Source organism: Physeter macrocephalus, chromosome 21 (genome assembly GCF_002837175.3).
Source record: "Physeter macrocephalus isolate SW-GA chromosome 21, ASM283717v5, whole genome shotgun sequence".
Taxonomy (NCBI): domain Eukaryota; kingdom Metazoa; phylum Chordata; class Mammalia; order Artiodactyla; family Physeteridae; genus Physeter; species Physeter macrocephalus.
In genome coordinates, this window is record NC_041234.1 from 61,959,652 (window position 1) to 61,977,673 (window position 18,022).

The 18,022-nt window shown below is 36.3% G+C and overlaps 1 protein-coding gene across 1 annotated transcript in view; it reads left to right on the forward strand.

Annotated features, from left to right (window-relative positions):
- The first annotated feature begins 2,385 nt into the window (after window positions 1–2,385).
- DACH2 (dachshund family transcription factor 2) overlaps window positions 2,386–18,022 on the forward strand; it is a 658,986-nt gene continuing 643,349 nt past the window's right edge. Inside the window, exon 1 of the mRNA XM_024129482.1 lies at window positions 2,386–2,900. Within this exon, the coding sequence (XP_023985250.1) occupies window positions 2,386–2,900 (515 nt within the window). The remainder of the gene's footprint in view (window positions 2,901–18,022) is intronic.

An 18,022-nucleotide genomic window follows, 5' to 3' on the forward strand; every position in this document is an offset into this window, starting at 1 on the left:
TGTTATTGAAAACAACTTTTGTTTTTCAATATTACAAATAGTGATTGCAGCCTTAATGTTCTACCTTTCCTTTTTATATATCAGAATTTCTTAAATTTGAAACATTGAAACATCTGTGCAACATCCCATTCCTGAAAACTCCAAACCACTCTGCGAATAAAAAGGATTTGATAATGTGAGTGTAGCTATACACAGGGAGCACAGCTTGGCCTTAGGATTTTTAACGCAGTTAGAGAACTTTCTAAAAAAAAAAAAAAACACCCAAAACCCTTCCCTTTTAAAGTCAAATTTATTCATCTCGAAATTTCAATCACACTCAGTTATCAAAGTTGAGTTATTTCAGCACACAGCTTAACAGACATTTCTGTCAAAACACTTGTTGAACACAATTTGGGATTTATCTTTAAAAAAACCTGGTAAATACCAACATTTCTATTAGTGCTTTCCTATTCTTTTCTGAAAATCTCTACTTTTCAGAATAATCTGATAATCTTTCTGATAATCTTTCTCAATTGCCCTTTTTTGTTCCTTCTTATTTTCTTTCCACAACAGTAGCAAACTAGCAAGAACAATTCAATGCCTTTTGTGGCTGCACCCATTACAGTCTACTATGTTAGAGTCACTTTTCACCGTTATTCCCAAAGCAACTATCATCATAACTTATTAGCATTTTGACTCCATACAATTAAAAACTGAAACTTTAAAGTGACTCAAAGGATAGTTCTTACTACTTGGTTGATGAAATGATAAAAGGAGAAAAGATGTTGAAGAGAGAGGCTGAAAAATCCAATTTAGGACATTTATGTCTTACTAAGGGAGGGAAAAAAAAGCCCACTTATTCCTACTCTTTGATACTGCTAAGTACAAGGAGATCTGAGTACAATTCAGTAAGTTGCTAAAATTATTTACATTCTGTAAGAGTATTGGAGACGTTGTCTTAGCTGTATCATTGATAACGTTTTGTAAGGAAGCAAAAGCATGGATTTCACTTTCTGAATAACAGCCTTTAGAGGAGAGGAGCACAGGAAAGGAAATACCTTGATTTCAAAGAATTGAAAGGTCGACAAGGAGTCTTCAAACAACTTTGCTAGTGATCTAACCACCATATGATGTGTGGAAAAGACCATGCCTTTTCCCTGGAACATACCTTGCCTAGACATTTTGCTTATTATGAGCTCTTACAGTGCGTTTGAGGGCACTTGACAAGTGGGGAAGGAGGAATCTTGAGCTACACTTCAGGACGTGGAGCTCTAATCACTGAACGATCCAAGCCCACAGACGAGGGAAGAAAATGCAGTATTAAAGAGCACAAACCCTGGCTCTTCTCTCATATTCTGTAATGACTGTCTTGAGACATAAAGGAACTTTTCTTATCAATTTTAGCCGAGGATGGTACAGGGCAATCCTGAAACTAAGGGATGGCGACACAGAAAGCTGAGTCTGTTCCAGGATAGTGGCGGAAGTTCCGTAAAAAGAGGCGTCCGTCCGCCACCCAAAAACCAAGTCTCTGCCTATTTCCAAAGTGTTCACAGGCTCGCTGTGCCTGCTGATTGTCAGTGCAGAGGAGCGGGTTAGCAACCCGCGACTGTGATTTGAGTGCGATATTGGACGCTGGCTCCTCTGTGCACTGGATGTGGGAGAACTTAACCAAGCGCGCTAGATGGGCTGGAGAAAGGCTGACTGTTTACTTCTGAACTCACTGGACTCATCCTCTTGGAAGCTGGTTGAAGCCATTTCTTAGCTCCCGCAGAGTTTGGGAGCAATGTGCAAATGGAATTGGAGCTGCCACCTCTCTTTCCTCGACTGAACCTGGGTGCGGGGTGGCAGCAGATTGGGGCGAGGCACAGTCTGGAATACCCCTTTGTGTTCCCACCTCGACACTCTTGGGGCGCGGAGGGGAGGAGTTCGTATCCTAGGCCACTTTGAGAGTTCTGCGTAATAATTGGACGTTCTCTCGTCAGACTGCTAGGCATGAAGCAGAGGCACCATACCGCCCCCTTCTCGGGCTCCATCACCATTCACCCGCTGGCCCTGAACTGCCTCAGGTAGTTGGGAGGCAGGCCAGGAGTCTCCACCTCCTCGTGGGCGGCAGCCATTAGGCGCGCTCGGGAGCCGAGGGGTTGGGACCCATTGGCTGGGGGGCGCTGCCAGTCTCGGGAGGGGGGTGTGGTGGGGGTGGGGTTTCGGGCCGCCACTGGTCTGGGCCGCTTACGGTTTGCTGGGTGGTGGGTGAGCGTGAGCCTAGCTACTGTAGAATTGCAAACAGTTGGGAGCAAGCGAAAGCGCGCCAGAGAGAGAGCGAGAGAGTGAGGGAGAGAGTAGGAGGAGACCTAGAAGAGACAGGGCAAGAAAGCGAAGGCCTGAAGACCAACGATTTGAGACTGAATGACCATGGCCGTCTCCGCACCTCCGGTGATCTCTGCAACTTCCAGCGGCACAGGCGTTGCGGGGGGCTTATTTCGGGCCGAACCCCTGTACTCGACTCCTGGAGAGCCTCCTCGTCTCACCCCCAATATGATCAACAGTTTCATGGCTAATAACCACAGCGGCAGCGCGGGGAGTGGCGGGGTCGGTAGTGCCAGCGGAGGCAGCGGCAACACCAACACCAACGAGTGCAGGATGGTCGACATGCATGGGGTGAAGGTAGCTTCGTTCCTGATGGACGGCCAGGAACTGATCTGCCTGCCGCAAGTCTTTGATCTCTTTCTCAAGCACCTGGTGGGAGGGTTGCATACTGTGTACACCAAGCTGAAGAGACTGGACATATCTCCGGTGGTGTGTACTGTCGAGCAGGTCCGGATCCTCCGCGGGCTGGGGGCCATCCAGCCCGGGGTCAACCGCTGCAAACTCATCACCAGGAAAGACTTTGAAACTTTGTTCACCGATTGCACCAATGCCAGGTGAGATACTCGTTTCTTGGCTCGCTCTTCCCCTTTTGACCTCTTCTGCATGTCTCATTCTCATCCAACTTTGTAGAGAGTGAGTCTTAACTAGCTTGCTCTACTCTTCACGGTGTAAGACGGTGGGGAAAGAGGACTGAAAGGACTCATTAATTGCCTGTCCCTTCTAGTCCGAGCTCAGTGGCAGGGCTTGGGTCTAAGAAAATCCCGCACAATCTTCAGTTTGTGGTCCTGTACTGAAAGTTTCCAGCCTTTCTCCCATATCTTGCATGGCTTTCTGGCTGCTTGTGGTTATTTGTTAATTTCTCTATTTGGTTTTCTTTCCTGCTCTTTTGTGGCCGTACGGGTCGGATAGGTTTTTCTCCTGAACACGGACACCAAGGGCTTTCTGGAGGAGTGGGCTGGCTGAGCTGTAAACTGGGCTCCTAAGCTGGCAATCCAGAACACAGCATTTGGGGGATGCAGAGGGTCGTAAGTCTAGAATCCATCCCAGAGGGTGATTCGTTCCCCATCCTGTGTGTTTGTTGTGAGAGTGCGTTGGTGTGTGGTGGTGGTGATGGTGATGGTGTGTGTGTGTCTGGGTGTGTGTGTTTGAGAGAGACAGAGAGAGAGAGAGAGAGAGAGAGAGAGAGAGCGAGAGAGAGCGTGAGGACAAGTGCTCACGCCTGCCGCGCAAAGCTTCCCCGTACACGATACAGGAAAGTCGATGGAGCCTTTTTTTTTTTTTTTTTTTTAAAGAACAATGACAGATGTCACTTTCCTGGGATCGTCCCTTTGGGTCATCTGCAGAGGGCAATGTGGGGCATGAACGCTGGGGCTGGGACCGGGTTGGGGGTCGGAGTAAAAGTTGGCAGGTTTTCCAGAGAGGATGCTTTCAGCTCTTCCCCGCAGGCAAACAGTTGGAAGGATCCTATTCCCCCAAAGAGAGGATTCCATAAATGATGATGGCCAGCTTCTCTGGTTGTAAGTGTACCTCCTTCATATCACAGCTCAGAAGTACATTATAGAACAAATAGCCATTTGCATATGTCCATAAGCAAATTTTATTCAGTGTTTCTGAGTTTTTTTTAAAAAGTAAACTATATTCAAGATTATTTGATTTTTTTAAAGACCTGTAAATTAGTCTTCTTAGTATTTATTCCATCTGCAGTCTGTTAATATCTGTTAGGAAAGTACACATTTGGCAGATGTGATTAGCATACAAACCAAACCACCATCACCAGGCTAAAGGGGGCAAAGGGATTTGTTGTAAAGTAGCACTGCTGTTGATCATTTTGCAGAAAACTTCTGCAGAGGTAGACTTTCTTACAATGCAACTTTAGATCATAAGATTTCTGGGTTTATGAACCAAAACTAACTCATTTGTCACATCTGTTGTAAAATCCAAGTTACTATGTATAGTTGAAGTATACTGGCAACTTGTAGACAAACTGTTGCTGACTGCTACAATCAGATAATGGTACAGAACTTACAAGGAAACCTTTTGTTTTTCTTTTTTCCCTTTGAGCAGTGTTCTCCTGTGTTCTAGCAATTAAACAGAAACCTGTTCATATGAGAACTCCTACCTGATTCATAGCTGGGGCTTAAAAACCTGGTTTATTAGATCACATTTTCTTAAGGAAGATGGATGGCCTTAAAACACAAAGGATAACTGCTCCCTCAATAAAATAAGCAAATATAGGTTTTAAGAATAGAAAGGAAATTTTATTTTGACCACAAAGCACCCTACTAATACACAAACTCAAAGGGTTACCAGGGACTTCAGATGAGGGCCATCTAGTTTATTTGTTGTCATTTGAAAAGATTTAAACAATCGCAGACCTGAAAACCTATCTTCTCTCCTCCTCCTCCCTCTTTATCTTCTTTTTCTCCTCCTTCTCCTCCTTTCTCCCTTCCCTCTTCTCTCTCTCTTACAAATGCCCACTCTTAAAGAGGAACAATGATTACACATAGGAAATTCTACCTTCTTTAATAATTAATTTACACACCCTTGAGCAAAATCTATGACTTTCATTAAAAAAAAAGATTAGTATTTTAATGTGATTTTGATGCTTTCCTCTGTAAATAGAAACTTTAATTTTTATTAGAGCTACTTAGTGAAGGAAAAAATGATAAATTTCTCTGTATCCAGAGGCAAGTGTTCTTATACTATTTTTGGACCCAGTTATATGACGTGTTTTTAGGTTATTATTTTTATTCAGTTAAGTTTTATTTAATCCTTATCACAGGATTTACAATGCCAACTTTTTTTGGAGTTTAGATTGCTTTTGTGTATGTGCACATATAAAGGTGATAGAGAAATATTAAAAATGTAAGAAGAAATATATTTGAGATATGATGCATGTGCTTCCTATGGCATTTTTTGTCTTTATGAGTATTTATTTATTACATGCATTTTCTATAATTGTGTTACAAGTGTTGCAATATATAATTGTAAAAATTTATGAAATATATTCTATGAATTCAATCTATAAATAAAGATGAGGAAAACTACTAGAAACATCTATATTGCAGCTTCTAGGTAGTAAACAAACCCTCACAATTTCTGGAAGAAACCTAATTAACATTACCAAATTTTGTTGCAAAATGCCCTCATCATCACATAGTTAAAAAACTACAAAATATGATGATGCTTGTAATGAATGCCTTATGACTTGAGGTAACATTATTCACAGATATCTGTACTTTAAATCATTCCCAACATCTGAATGATTTCATAAAATTGTGAAATTAGTATTTAAGTAAACATTATTTCTATGACTTTTCTATTCAGTGAAAAGAAAGATGAGGGCTGTAAATAGGAATGAGGCCCAAGAGAGACAAAATAAGGTAGATGAGACACAGAGCCAGTAAGAGAAAAGAGATGTAGGGTATGAGCAGAATGATGCCATGAGAGGGAGTGAAAGATGGATCAGAAGAGCTTATAGAGATGCCCAAAGAAGATGAGTGATGTACCAGTGGAGACTTGGCTAAAGAGGATTGTCTTTCAGGACTCATGACTTCCTAGCACTTTAAGCTAAAAGGGGGAAAAGTGCAAGGAAAAAGTCCGAGTGGAAACTCCTACATACTATTCTTATTTGAGAAAAGAGATTCATCTTCATGTCCTGATGGATAAATTTCCATAGTGTATTGTAGAATGGAAGGCCTATTTGTAATGGTGTCATTGGCAATTTTCTTTTCCTACATAAACATTTCTCCCCCTCTCTGTCAGATAACTGGGGAAGAGTATAAGTCCTGATTTAGGGTATTTTAATTTGGAATGCTTCCTACACTATTCCAGAACACACAAAATAGACCATTTTCAAATTGGTCATTTTCAAAGACCTTAAGGTATTGCCACTAAGTGGCACTTTGATTTAGCTCAGGGCATGTTTTTATTAATGCACACTGAAGAAAAATGAATGAGTAAAATACATACATGACTATTTCTTTGACAGTATTGAAAGCCACAAAAAGAACTCAGTCAGTGCCTTACATTAACTACTTTTATTAGCTAATTATCAAAATATTCAAAGTTGTCTTCCCAGAAAAGAAGTTGGAAAATAATACCTGCCTCAGCTACTAGAGAATAGAAAGACTAAAACTCTTGACTATTCATTGTTCTATTAAATAAGTCAAGCTTTACATCACTGCAATTGCAGAGGGCTATATAAGTATTTTTCCTTGATGCCCTTTAGCTTCAGAAATTAATTGTAAAGAAGATTATTTTGAGGGTTATTAAGAAATGATAAAAAGACCCAAACCAAATAGGAAAAATTGTTACCTTGTTTTAGATCTTTGTTTTTGCAGATAAAGCACCGTGATTATTTTTTCTACTTCTTGTCCAAGAGAACTTGGAGTTTTAACATCAGAGAGTGCAGGCAGGTCAGAAAGCAAATGTCTAAAAATCTCACTCTTATGCAATGGATTTTCCTTACTAAATTCTTCAAAGTTTAATGTGGCAGTAAAATATTAAATTAAAAATTGGTATTCAGTAAATGTGAAAAATCAGCCAATACATTTTACTGTTATCTCTCTTTATCTACCTATTTATATAAAAGTTACATTGTCAGATTTCATGATCAGCATTTAATTTCTTTGAGGACCAGCTGATTAAATGTTATTCAGTCATTTACATATAGTTAAATGGATGCTTAAAGAAACAAGAATGTATGATTAAGAAAACATTTTAATGCATTTAGAGACATGATTCAACATATATTCAAATAAATAAAGTTCATTTTTTAAGTAAAAATTTAAATGGTCCAGTTGTGGTTTATTGTTATTTTGACTGTGTGAACAGAACATAAATGGGCTTCCACATTAGAATAACTTTATGTGACTTATACTTACTTTTACAACAATTTAAAACTACTGCTTTCAAGTACTAGAAATATGATTATTTTAAGCATTCAATGAGTTTGGCTTTGTATTCACACTTGATGAATATAGTTCATAATCCATAAAGAATAACAATTTACTTTGAAAATTGATGTTTTCATTCATAGTAAAGTTAAGCAAAATCAAATTTTTGAAGAATTTGCATCACTTTCCTGGGCTAATATTTTGTATGACTTACATTTTCGGAAACGATAAAAGGTTTTAGAAATTAATCTGGGCAGTAAATGCAGACATTTTAATTCATGGGATAATCATGTCTGTTAAAAGTAGTCACATAGTCAACAATGCGCTGTCTTTTATTAGAGAATGATGTCAAGATTATAATTAAAGCAATCTAGTCATGTGCCAGTGCACAGAACTTCCACGTGTACATTCATTTTAAATGCATACTTCTGTATAACAATATTTGTGTTTATCTAATACTTTAGCTGGATTTCATATTTGTCCCAAGCACTCATTATTAGGTGAGGGATATTATATTAAAGAAATGATGCATGGCATGATGGAGAATATCTTTGGATATTTATATATGATATTAACCTCAGTGTATAGTACATGAATGCCAATAAATAATTAGGAAGTGATGGTCTTCAGACATTAATGTTTTAGATGGTTTCATACAGGAAATCCCAAATAACTGTATAAAATATCAAGTCTGAATTGTTTGCTGCTTTCTTAAGTAACCTTATTTTGTCTTAATGAAATCTCTAGATGTTTTAAAAGTGCTTCCAGCTGGCAAATGTAATTGTGAGAAATCCTAATCATAATATATTATATTTCAGTTGGCAATCTATATCTCCAATGGTACTTTATCTGGTGCATTTCAAGAAACAAATGATTTAGATATATCCACTCTATACATCTCAAATATACATTAAAACGGCCCCAATTGACAAAAACTGAAAAGATCATGTTTTCAGAGAAAGGACATCAAACCTTTCCCCAAAAGGAAAACAATTAGGTATTAATGATATTCTTGTTGCATATTCAAAAGGTCTTTGGTAGCATTTTTTTCCTCCTTTTCTTCCCTTTCACCATCTCAACCTGCAAAACTCTTCACTGTCACTTCAGAACACACAATTCTAAAAAGATAAAACAACATTTACACACATTTGCTTTGGAAGGGAAATCGAGCATTTGCACCCAATAAGCCTGATTGTGGAACTGCATGCAAATTGTGTTTTGATTTATCTCTTTTACACTTTTTTCCATTTGAATTGATCTTGCATTAATTTCACCAAGCGGCTCTGTGAGGCTGCAGATGTTGCCCTGTGTTTAATAAATCAATGAGACAGATCTGAATGAATCACTTCAGATGGATTCTCTGCTCGGTTTGATGTCTAGATGTTATTCTTAGCTTGTTATCATGACAGATGCATTAATGTTCCCATACACTGCCAGCAATGTCAAAGAGATTGAAGCTTTTAAAGTGGCTGCATCCTTTTTTCCATTTTCTGCTAGAACAACTAAATTTATTTTATTTTATTTAGGAATCAGAGAAAAATAACAAACCAATCATAAGTTTCTTCATGGGAAAGATTCTTAATTTTCATGCTATGTTAACACTTCCAAAATGGTGGAAATCAGTATCTTAAAAGCTAAATATAGTGTAGCTGCTTAATAGTGCCTCCACATTAATATGTAATCATGGTAGGAAAAATGAGAATAAGTAATATATGATTGGGACACATTGAAAGTGTCACTATAAATAGAATAATGCTGTATCCAAATTGATTACAGAAGGGTGTTAGTTTTTAAATCCTTACTAATAAGCTTCTTGTGGGCTTAATGCAGCTGCAATATACTCTTACCAAGGGATTTAGAACTCCTTTAGGATTTAATATTTCTTTTTAGTAAGAAGGAGACAGCCTGTGCATTGTGTATTTATCATTTCCTCACTTTGCAGTGCTGAAAATCTTAGAAAAGTTTATTTCATTTTAGTATGTCTCAGCTATTTATATTTTGGGTAATTATTTGTAAATTACAAATCATTCAATAACAGTAAGTGCTACTTTTATAATTTAATTTCTTAGACTATAGAAAAACATATGCACTCCAAAAGGAACTTCTATAACTCTAGTGAAATTTATTACCTACCTGCATTAAATATCATCACTATCATACTTTGTTTCATTTCATCCATGGCATCATTGCCTTGGTTTTTGGAGAGAAACAATTCTGTTAATTGTTGTGAAGTATTCTGAGTATTTGAGTTTAATTTTGTCAGTGTTATAACTTTTTAGTTAATCTCTGATGTTTGAAAATACAGATTTTAAAAAAGATATTCAGTTTTTCTCTTGTTTAATTTTCTGGAGAATATATATTTTTAAAAATAAGCTTTCAGAGGTAGTTCCTCTTTGCAGGCCTTTACAGTGTTCTTTCATCATAATTTTACTGTTAGCTTTATTAGAATAGGAAAACAGGAAACATTGTTAACTGATACCGTTGAGGTCTCAAATTCTTCAGGACATTTTTATCTCCAGTGTTAGGCTAATCTTGGAAGCTTAAGATTCAAGCTGTGATCTACAGTATAGTTTAAAAAGAAGTTTCTAATGAAGTTCAGTAAGTTATGGACAAGAGTTAACTTTTTTTTTTCAAATTTTGCTTAAAACATGGGAATGTCTTCATGGTGAGATCTTGACACATCCTTCTTTAAAGATAAATTTATATATTAGAATTGGTGAAATTATTCTACTGAGAATGTGATTATAAGATGTAATATACATTGTTTTATGCAAAATTGGATATAATATAGCTAAAGAGCAAACTGATATATTTATCGCTACCTGTAATGATATCCCTAAAATAAAACTGAATTTTTTACATAAAACAAAACCTTGGATTTGTAATAATAATTTCTGAGGAGTTATCTTTAACTTCATTAATATTCACTGTAAGACTTTAGTAAGCCTGATATTGTATACATATTAGGCACCTAATTCACATTTGTTAAATGAATACAATCATGGACACACACACACATTTATTCTTCTCATCAGAATTCTTTGCACAAATTGCTGTGCTTTAAAAAAAGCTAAGAAGTAGTTATGTAAAGTATACAATTATAAAAAGACACTAATCCTAAAATTTTAATTCCATTATAAAACCATTTGTAATCATGCCATAAAATTTTCACAAATATACATCTAAAGCTATCAAAATCTATTATATTAAATTAGAATGTTTAAGTGAAATGTATCTTTAAAGAAAGTATGACTTCTTGATTTATTTTTTAGTGAAAACCCATAGGAGATGTTCTAATATTATTAATAGGCAAAAATTAATAAATAAAACAAGCCTACTACCATAAAATGATTCTCAGCTATTTAGATTTATACTACTTGATGTCAGCACTAAACCAGGCAGTTGACTTGATCTTTTTTCAAACAGTGAATGCACGTTTATGAAAAATGAGTTAGTAAGAGGGTTCTCCTCCCTTCTATCTACAGTTTGTGAATAGAAAGAGAAATACTTAAGTATAATGATTTACTTTTTTCTTGGATAATCTCGACACATCCAATTGCAAGACAAATTTGCATGAAGTATTCCCCCCCATTTAAAGGAATAGCTTAGTTCTTTCCGGTGAAATTAATTTTGAAGAGTAACATTTCCTTTCATCTAGGACCCCTGAGGTTGAAACTATTCTTATGCATGTACTATTTTGACCCATTACAATTATTTAGTTTATTAGAGCAAATAGTGGTGAAAACTTTGTGATTATACTACTGGAAAAATATATAGTACAGGAAAGTTTAAAAAATAATGAACCACAGTATTTTTATTGCTCTATAACCTTTTTATTTTTAAACAGGTTAATAGTGTATAATGTAGTGTGTATGTTAAGGTATAAAACATTCAGTTGCGATTGTGTCCAATGATCTTATCAGGTTGCTGGCAACTGCTAGCTGCTAACAGCATTTAGGCTACATTTAGTCTATCTGCTATTTATGTGATGGGTTAAAAAGAAAAAAGTAATATTGATCTGTCTGTGGATTAAAGTTTGAAATGGGCAACAGCCTGAACACAAAAGGCTTTTTTTTTTTAAGATTTCTCAGCTTGCCATTGATCTCCTAGTTTTATTGCATTCATTATTTATTAAAAGAATTTGCAAGCTAAACATAATGTTAAGCTAGTTTGCACACAGGGACCGCACTTAGGAAATTGAATGGAAATTGCATTAGAGATGAACATCTGTGCTATTTTTCCACTCATGTGTTTATGGGTTTGTATAAAAGGTGTATTGGATTAACAGTTATAACCATTATAGCTTACAGCAATATGTTAGATTCTGAGATTTTAGTTATTTTGGAAAAAGTCTGTCTCTCAATTGTTTGCCTAAGAAGTATAGTAATATCATCAGAAACAATATTTGGATAAATTTATTTTATTATTATATTTGTTAATGCATTATCTACATTATGTATCAATTGTGAGACTCCCTGCTTTGTTGAAATAAAAACATTTTTTTAAATGCATACTTAATTATCATGTAAGACTATACTAACTCTTAATGGATTTTGATAGTAGGATACATAGGTGCTATTTACACAGTACCTATTTTAAGAAAGTTGAGTTTAATGCCATATTAAAGCATACCAAATTCACAGAAATGATATAAAAATTTTAATTTGACCATCCATAAAATGTTATTATATATATATGTTAGGCCTTGATCCTTCTGAAAGGATAATAAACATTCAGGCACTGAAGACTTGCTCTGTATAATACTACAGACAATAGGGTGAGATGCTTTATGATATGGTTCCCCTCTTGAATTCAATCCAAGCAAGTTTAATTATAAAAACTCAAGAGGAGCTCACCTGAAATAGTTCTATGGAGGACATAAGTTAGACCCTAGTGAGTATCTTCATTGCAATATTGTCTTTAATCTGTAAACTTTTGGAAAATCATTCTATCCACTTAATTATTAGAATTTAAATAAAACAAAAACTTCTTCACAATAATTTTGATCTCTCATGATTAGATTTGTCATAATTGTGTGTGTGTGTGTGTGTGTGTGTGTGTGTGTGTGTGTGTGCATGTGTGTGTGTGTATAGAGTATATTCTGTGGTGCCAGGCAGTGTTTGTTCTGGGTGAAGAGAGTGAACAAAGCAGTCTCTTCTCTCATGGAGCTTACATTCTAGAATCATGCTGTCTTTAGCTTTTATATTTTATATATTTTATATTTTATATCCCCCCTTTTATATTTGTTAAATTGTGAAATCTTTGAGATTACAAATTTTTGCCTTATCCAGTGTTGAATAATTCTTAAATTTCCTTTCTCATATCTGCCTCATATGTTATATCAGTAAACACTAGATTTTTTTTAGTCTTTAGAATTATACCAGAAAGGTTCAACTAAAAATAGTCAGTTATTGATATATAAAATATTTTAGTTTTATGAATGTAGGGAATTACTTAGGTTATATATAAAATATACATCAAGAGGAGCTTGGAATAAAACAGGTATTTCCACTTAAGAATGGCTGTAGTTAATTGACTTTAATATCTTTTCTCTGACATATATTTGTTGCAAGGGATATGAGTCCTTAAAAATTGATAAAATTAGTCATTCTATGAGACATATGCTTTTGTAGTAGAATGTGCAACTGTGGATTAGAAAAACATGTGTTTTCTTCCCCATGTAAAAAAGCTTGCTTTCATTTATGTTAGAGTTTTAAATAGATCCTCAAGCTTGATATGCTTTGGTTATAGTCCTATACAATATTATGTGCCAAAAATTAAAACACAGATGAGCAAAAGTTATTTGTTTTTATTTGTTCAGAATACATTGACCCTTACATGTATTACATTTAAACATAAATAACTCTGGAAAATAAGATTACTTGCAAACATGTATAATTAAATGTTTAATGTTAATGTTAAATTTGCTGCCTTGAAAATAGAATATGATCTGCTAAACTTCTAAATGTATTTTGTAAAAAAGTTTACGAGTACTATCTAGGTTTTTATTTGAGGAAGACAAAAGGGGAATTCATTCATACAAAGAAATTTACTGCGTAGTACATTTTATGCATTGAACACAAATTTTTGGTCTCATATTATAAGCCAGTTAGAATATTCAGTTTGAACACACACACACACACACACACACACATGCACACACACGTGTATTGTGTGTGTATACGTATATATAATATGTATATATTGTATATTTCCAATTCACCCCATTTGTCACTTCATTTCAATAAATATTAAATAAGTTCCTGCTATTAGTCTGTACAAGGCTACTTTTCAAGGAGAGAGTAGTGATCTTAAGAACTATCCAAATTCTTTTTTGTCTCATCTCCAGATTACTTAGGTAGAGTTTTGTTGTTCCATGGTTAACTCTCAGCTAACCTACATTAATGCAAGGAATAGTAAAATCGTGGAAAATTAAAATAACATTAATTAGGCTTTGCAGTACATTAGAAAATGTTTATGGTACCTTTACCTGTCTAAATATATTTTGCTTACTTTATTCTACTATTAAATTGTATTTACATTTTATAAATATGCACTGGTGGGAAGGAGAGGTAACCAGAAACATGCTAAGGTTGAACTAAATCTGAAATTAAATGCTTCATGTAGAAAACATCTGAAGTGAACAAAGCATAAGCAGACATAGAGCTTATTTGTCATAGCTAACAGCTGTGTACTGGATCATGTTAGTTAGCACTTAGCTAAGTTAGTATATTTTGCTTGAATTTATTCTTATGTTGTCTATGGAAAGACTTATCCACTTAATGGATATAGTACTCATTATAGCTATTAGCAGATCAAAACCTGGCAAACTGCATGAGTCCAGTTGTTGACTTTAACATGCTTTCCTGTGCTTAGGACCCCTAAATAATCATCTTCCATAAGTTAAATAAACATTCGTTCACATCAGAGGAATCATGGCTTTTGGGTTAAAACACATTGATAAGTATAGCACTAAATCAGATTTTTGTGAAGTGTTTATGATTGGGATACTTAATCAATATTCCACTTGCAGTTTAAAAAATGGAACATTATAGTCTTGATGCTGATCATGTCCTGCAAGAGTGGGCATTTTGACAATGGGCACATGTTGAACACTGTGATCTCTGAAGAGGGTAGTAACTGCTCCAGAGCTTAATTGATGCAAGTACATTTGGCATAGCTGCTTTCTTGCACTTCCAGTTATTTTGGATTGGTCCTCATCATACTAGAAGACTGACAGGTTTTTGCTATTTTAGGGGCATGTTCCTTTTCATCAGGTTGTATGATGTTTACATAATCCCCATTCTGACAGTCTAAAGCTTTTCTTATTCTTTGCAGTTTAGTCCCATTGAATTGAATGACTGTTCTTCTGTGTATTGTTTTGTTTTTTATTTCCCCCCCAGGGACTCTCAGTTTTTAAATGTAAATACAACTCAAGAAATTCCGCTTCATAGATCTTTTTCTGTATTAGTGGGAAAAATGTAAAAGTGCCCATCAAAGAAGGGGCAGTGGAGTTCAATAATTTAAAGGTTTCTGTCCAATTAGGAAGGCTCTTGATTTTAAAGATAGGAGGACTCTAATTTGGGTCATGTTAGCATTGATGTAGCTCCATTTGTGCATGGACAACGGAATGAAGCTAAATAAGGGTGAAGAAAACTTGATGAGAAAATATTTCTCATGGAAATATTGAATGGACCAGGAACTAGATGATAGATTAGAGGAAGGCAGCATAATGTGGACTGATGAAGTCCTTTCCATAGCGCTGTTGAATAATCTCTTTTAATTGCATTCATTTTATTTTAGTTGTTAGTTTAAGCAGATTCATGAGCAGGAACAGAAAGGATAAAAAATATTAGCTATAAGTAAAGATAAAAACACTAAAGGCAAAATGTTATTCCATTTGCGGTGAGATGGTAGCATTTGAAACCATAATAGAACATTTGCATATGTGTTGTCACTAAAATAATATTCCTTTACTACACTAGTAAATGTTACATTAATTTCTAAAATATTTTATGCAGTGTCCATTTATACTTCTTCTGTAAGTTGCCTTACTATTACTGGTCTGTTAGCCTGATTCTAGCTTGCCGTAGCACGTTTTTGAAACACAGGTTGAGTATGAATGTTTTAAAAAGGGTTACATTTTGCCTTTGGGTATGTGTGTGAAGTTTTTATTGTATTCAGTAGTAACTAAGTTTGCATTTTAGGGAGTAATTTGAACCACTGCATTCAAGATTGTTTAATGAACATTAAAATTTGAATTAAAGAACATCAAAGTGGCATTTTTGTCATTTTTGTATTTAATAAGTACAGTAAAGTTTAAATATTTCCTTCATGCCTTCTGCCTGAAAATATATCTGGAAGTTTAAAATTACTAGCTAGGTGTATAATAGTAAAAAACTTTACATGTATATACTGGTTTATAGTTTATATAGTACTTTCATATACATTAGCTCATTTAATCTAATCCTTAGTCTATTTTTGTAATTTTGTTGTGAAATTTCTAAATTTTTCATAAACAGATGGCTGATCACTTTACAACATGATACTTCTGGGGGTCACTTAATCTCATATAGACTTTTTTCACTCAATGCTAAATCAGCATCATCCATAGTTATATGCAACCTATAATGCTTCTAGGGGAAGAGTGGTAGGAACAAGATCACAGTGGTAATGTTGGGGGGTCATATAGGGCCTTTTAGGACATTTAGAGGACTTTGAATGAAATGGGGAGTCAGTGCAGAGTTTTGAGCAAAGCTATCACATGATTTGACCTAGGTTTCTAAAGGATCACTCTGGCTGCTAGGTTGAGAACAGGCTTCAGGTGGGGTAAGGTTAGAAGCAGTTAGGATGCTACTGCAGTGAACAAGGAGAGAGATGGTGGTGGTTTTAGACCATTGTGGTAGAGTAGAGATAGTAAGAATTGGTAAGATTCTGGGTGAGTTTTGAAAATAAAACCCATAGAACTTCCTGATGGACTAGATACTGAGTATGAGAGAAAGAAAAGAGTCACAGAAAACTCCAAGATTTTGGTGTGAGCAACTGGAAGGATGAATTTTCCATCATTTGTGAAGGGGAAGGCTGTAGGTGGAGCAGGTTTGGGGAGAAGGTTCAGGAGTTCAGTTATACGTGTTAGTTTTTAGATAAATTTTAGCTTTTTCAGCAAAGATGCAGTCATTGGATGTAAGTCTGGTGTTTGGAAGAAATACCTGAACAGGAAATATAAATTTTGGACAGAAGTGACTGTAAATAGATAAAGGAGAGTTTCAAGGACTGAGCTCTGGGTCTCACCAATATAAAGAGAATAGGGAAAAGAGAAGGAATCAACAAAAGCCTGAGAAGGAACATGCAAGGAGGTAGGAGGAAAACCAAGAGAGAATGGTGTCCTGAAAGCTAAGCATAGAAAATGTATCAAAAAGGAGGCAGTGGGGCTTCCCTGGTGGCACAGTGGTTGAGAGTCTGCCTGCCAATGCAGGGGTCACGGGTTCGTGCCCCGGTCCATGAAGATCCCACATGCGGCGGAGCGGCTGGGCCCATGCGCCATGGCTGCTGAGCCTGCGCGTCCGAAGCCTGTACTCTGCAACGGGGAGAGGCCACAACAGGGAGAGGCCCGCGTACCGCAAAAAAAAAAAAAAAAAAAAAAAGGAGGCAGTGATCGACCATATCAAATGCTGCTAATAAGCCAAAAACCATGAGGACTGAACATTGGCCATAGGATATGGCAATTGCAGTCATTGGTGAGCTTTATGAGAGTAGTTTTGGCAGAATAATAAGAATGAAAAGTCTGAGTGACATGTTTAAGAGAGATTATTAGGAGGAGATGAATTAGAGAGAGTATAGACAACTCTTTCCAGGGATTTGCTGCAAAGAGAGCAAACAACTGGAGGTGGGAGGGAGTAGCTTGAGAGTAGGGGGGAATGGATCAAGAGGTTATGGCATGTGCTATTAGGAATAATCCAGTAGAAATTTTAAAAATGATGTTGTACGAAAGAGAGGAGTATTGCTGAAGTGATATTCTTGAATAGGAGATAGCAGATAGGATCTAGCGCACAAGCAGAGGCATTGGCTTTAGGTAGGAGCAAGGTTAGTGCATTTCCATTAACAGATGGTGGAGATTCTGGTTGCACTGGTATTGGGACTCCATGGGAGTCCTCTTCTGATTGTTTCAATTTGCTCAGTGAAGTGGAAAGGAGGTTTTGGAGATTTGAGGAGAAAGAGAAAATGTAAAATAGCCGTCTTTTTTTGTTTTTTTTGTTTGTTTTTTTGCGGTACGCGGGCCTTTCACTGTTGTGGCCTCTCCCATTGCGGAGCACAGGCTCCAGACGCGCAGGCTCAGCGGCCATGGCTCACGGGCCTGGCCGCTCCGCGGCATGTGGGATCTTCCCGGATCGGGGCACGAACCCATGTCCCCTGAATCGGCAGCCGGACTCTCAATCACTGCGCCACCAGGGAAGCCCAAAATAGCCATCTTTATGAGTAGGAGAGTAAACTACTTAAAGTTTAGTATGATTGCCAGGCAACGTTAAATGCCCATTGAGGTTTTTGGTCATAAATTCAAAATGGTCTCTATGGCTGTGTGTTTTAATTCCACCATGTAAAGCTGCATCAGCCTGATGCAAAGAATGCAAATAATTGGATTTAATAAGAACTGTGGTTTTGCTAAGTCATACGAGTATAGCAAAGCCAGAGGGTGCAAGAGAGTTGAGGGTTCATGCCAAAAGTGATTATAATGAATGACAACACACTTTAAACTGGTAAGGAAAAAAGAGGATTTCAAG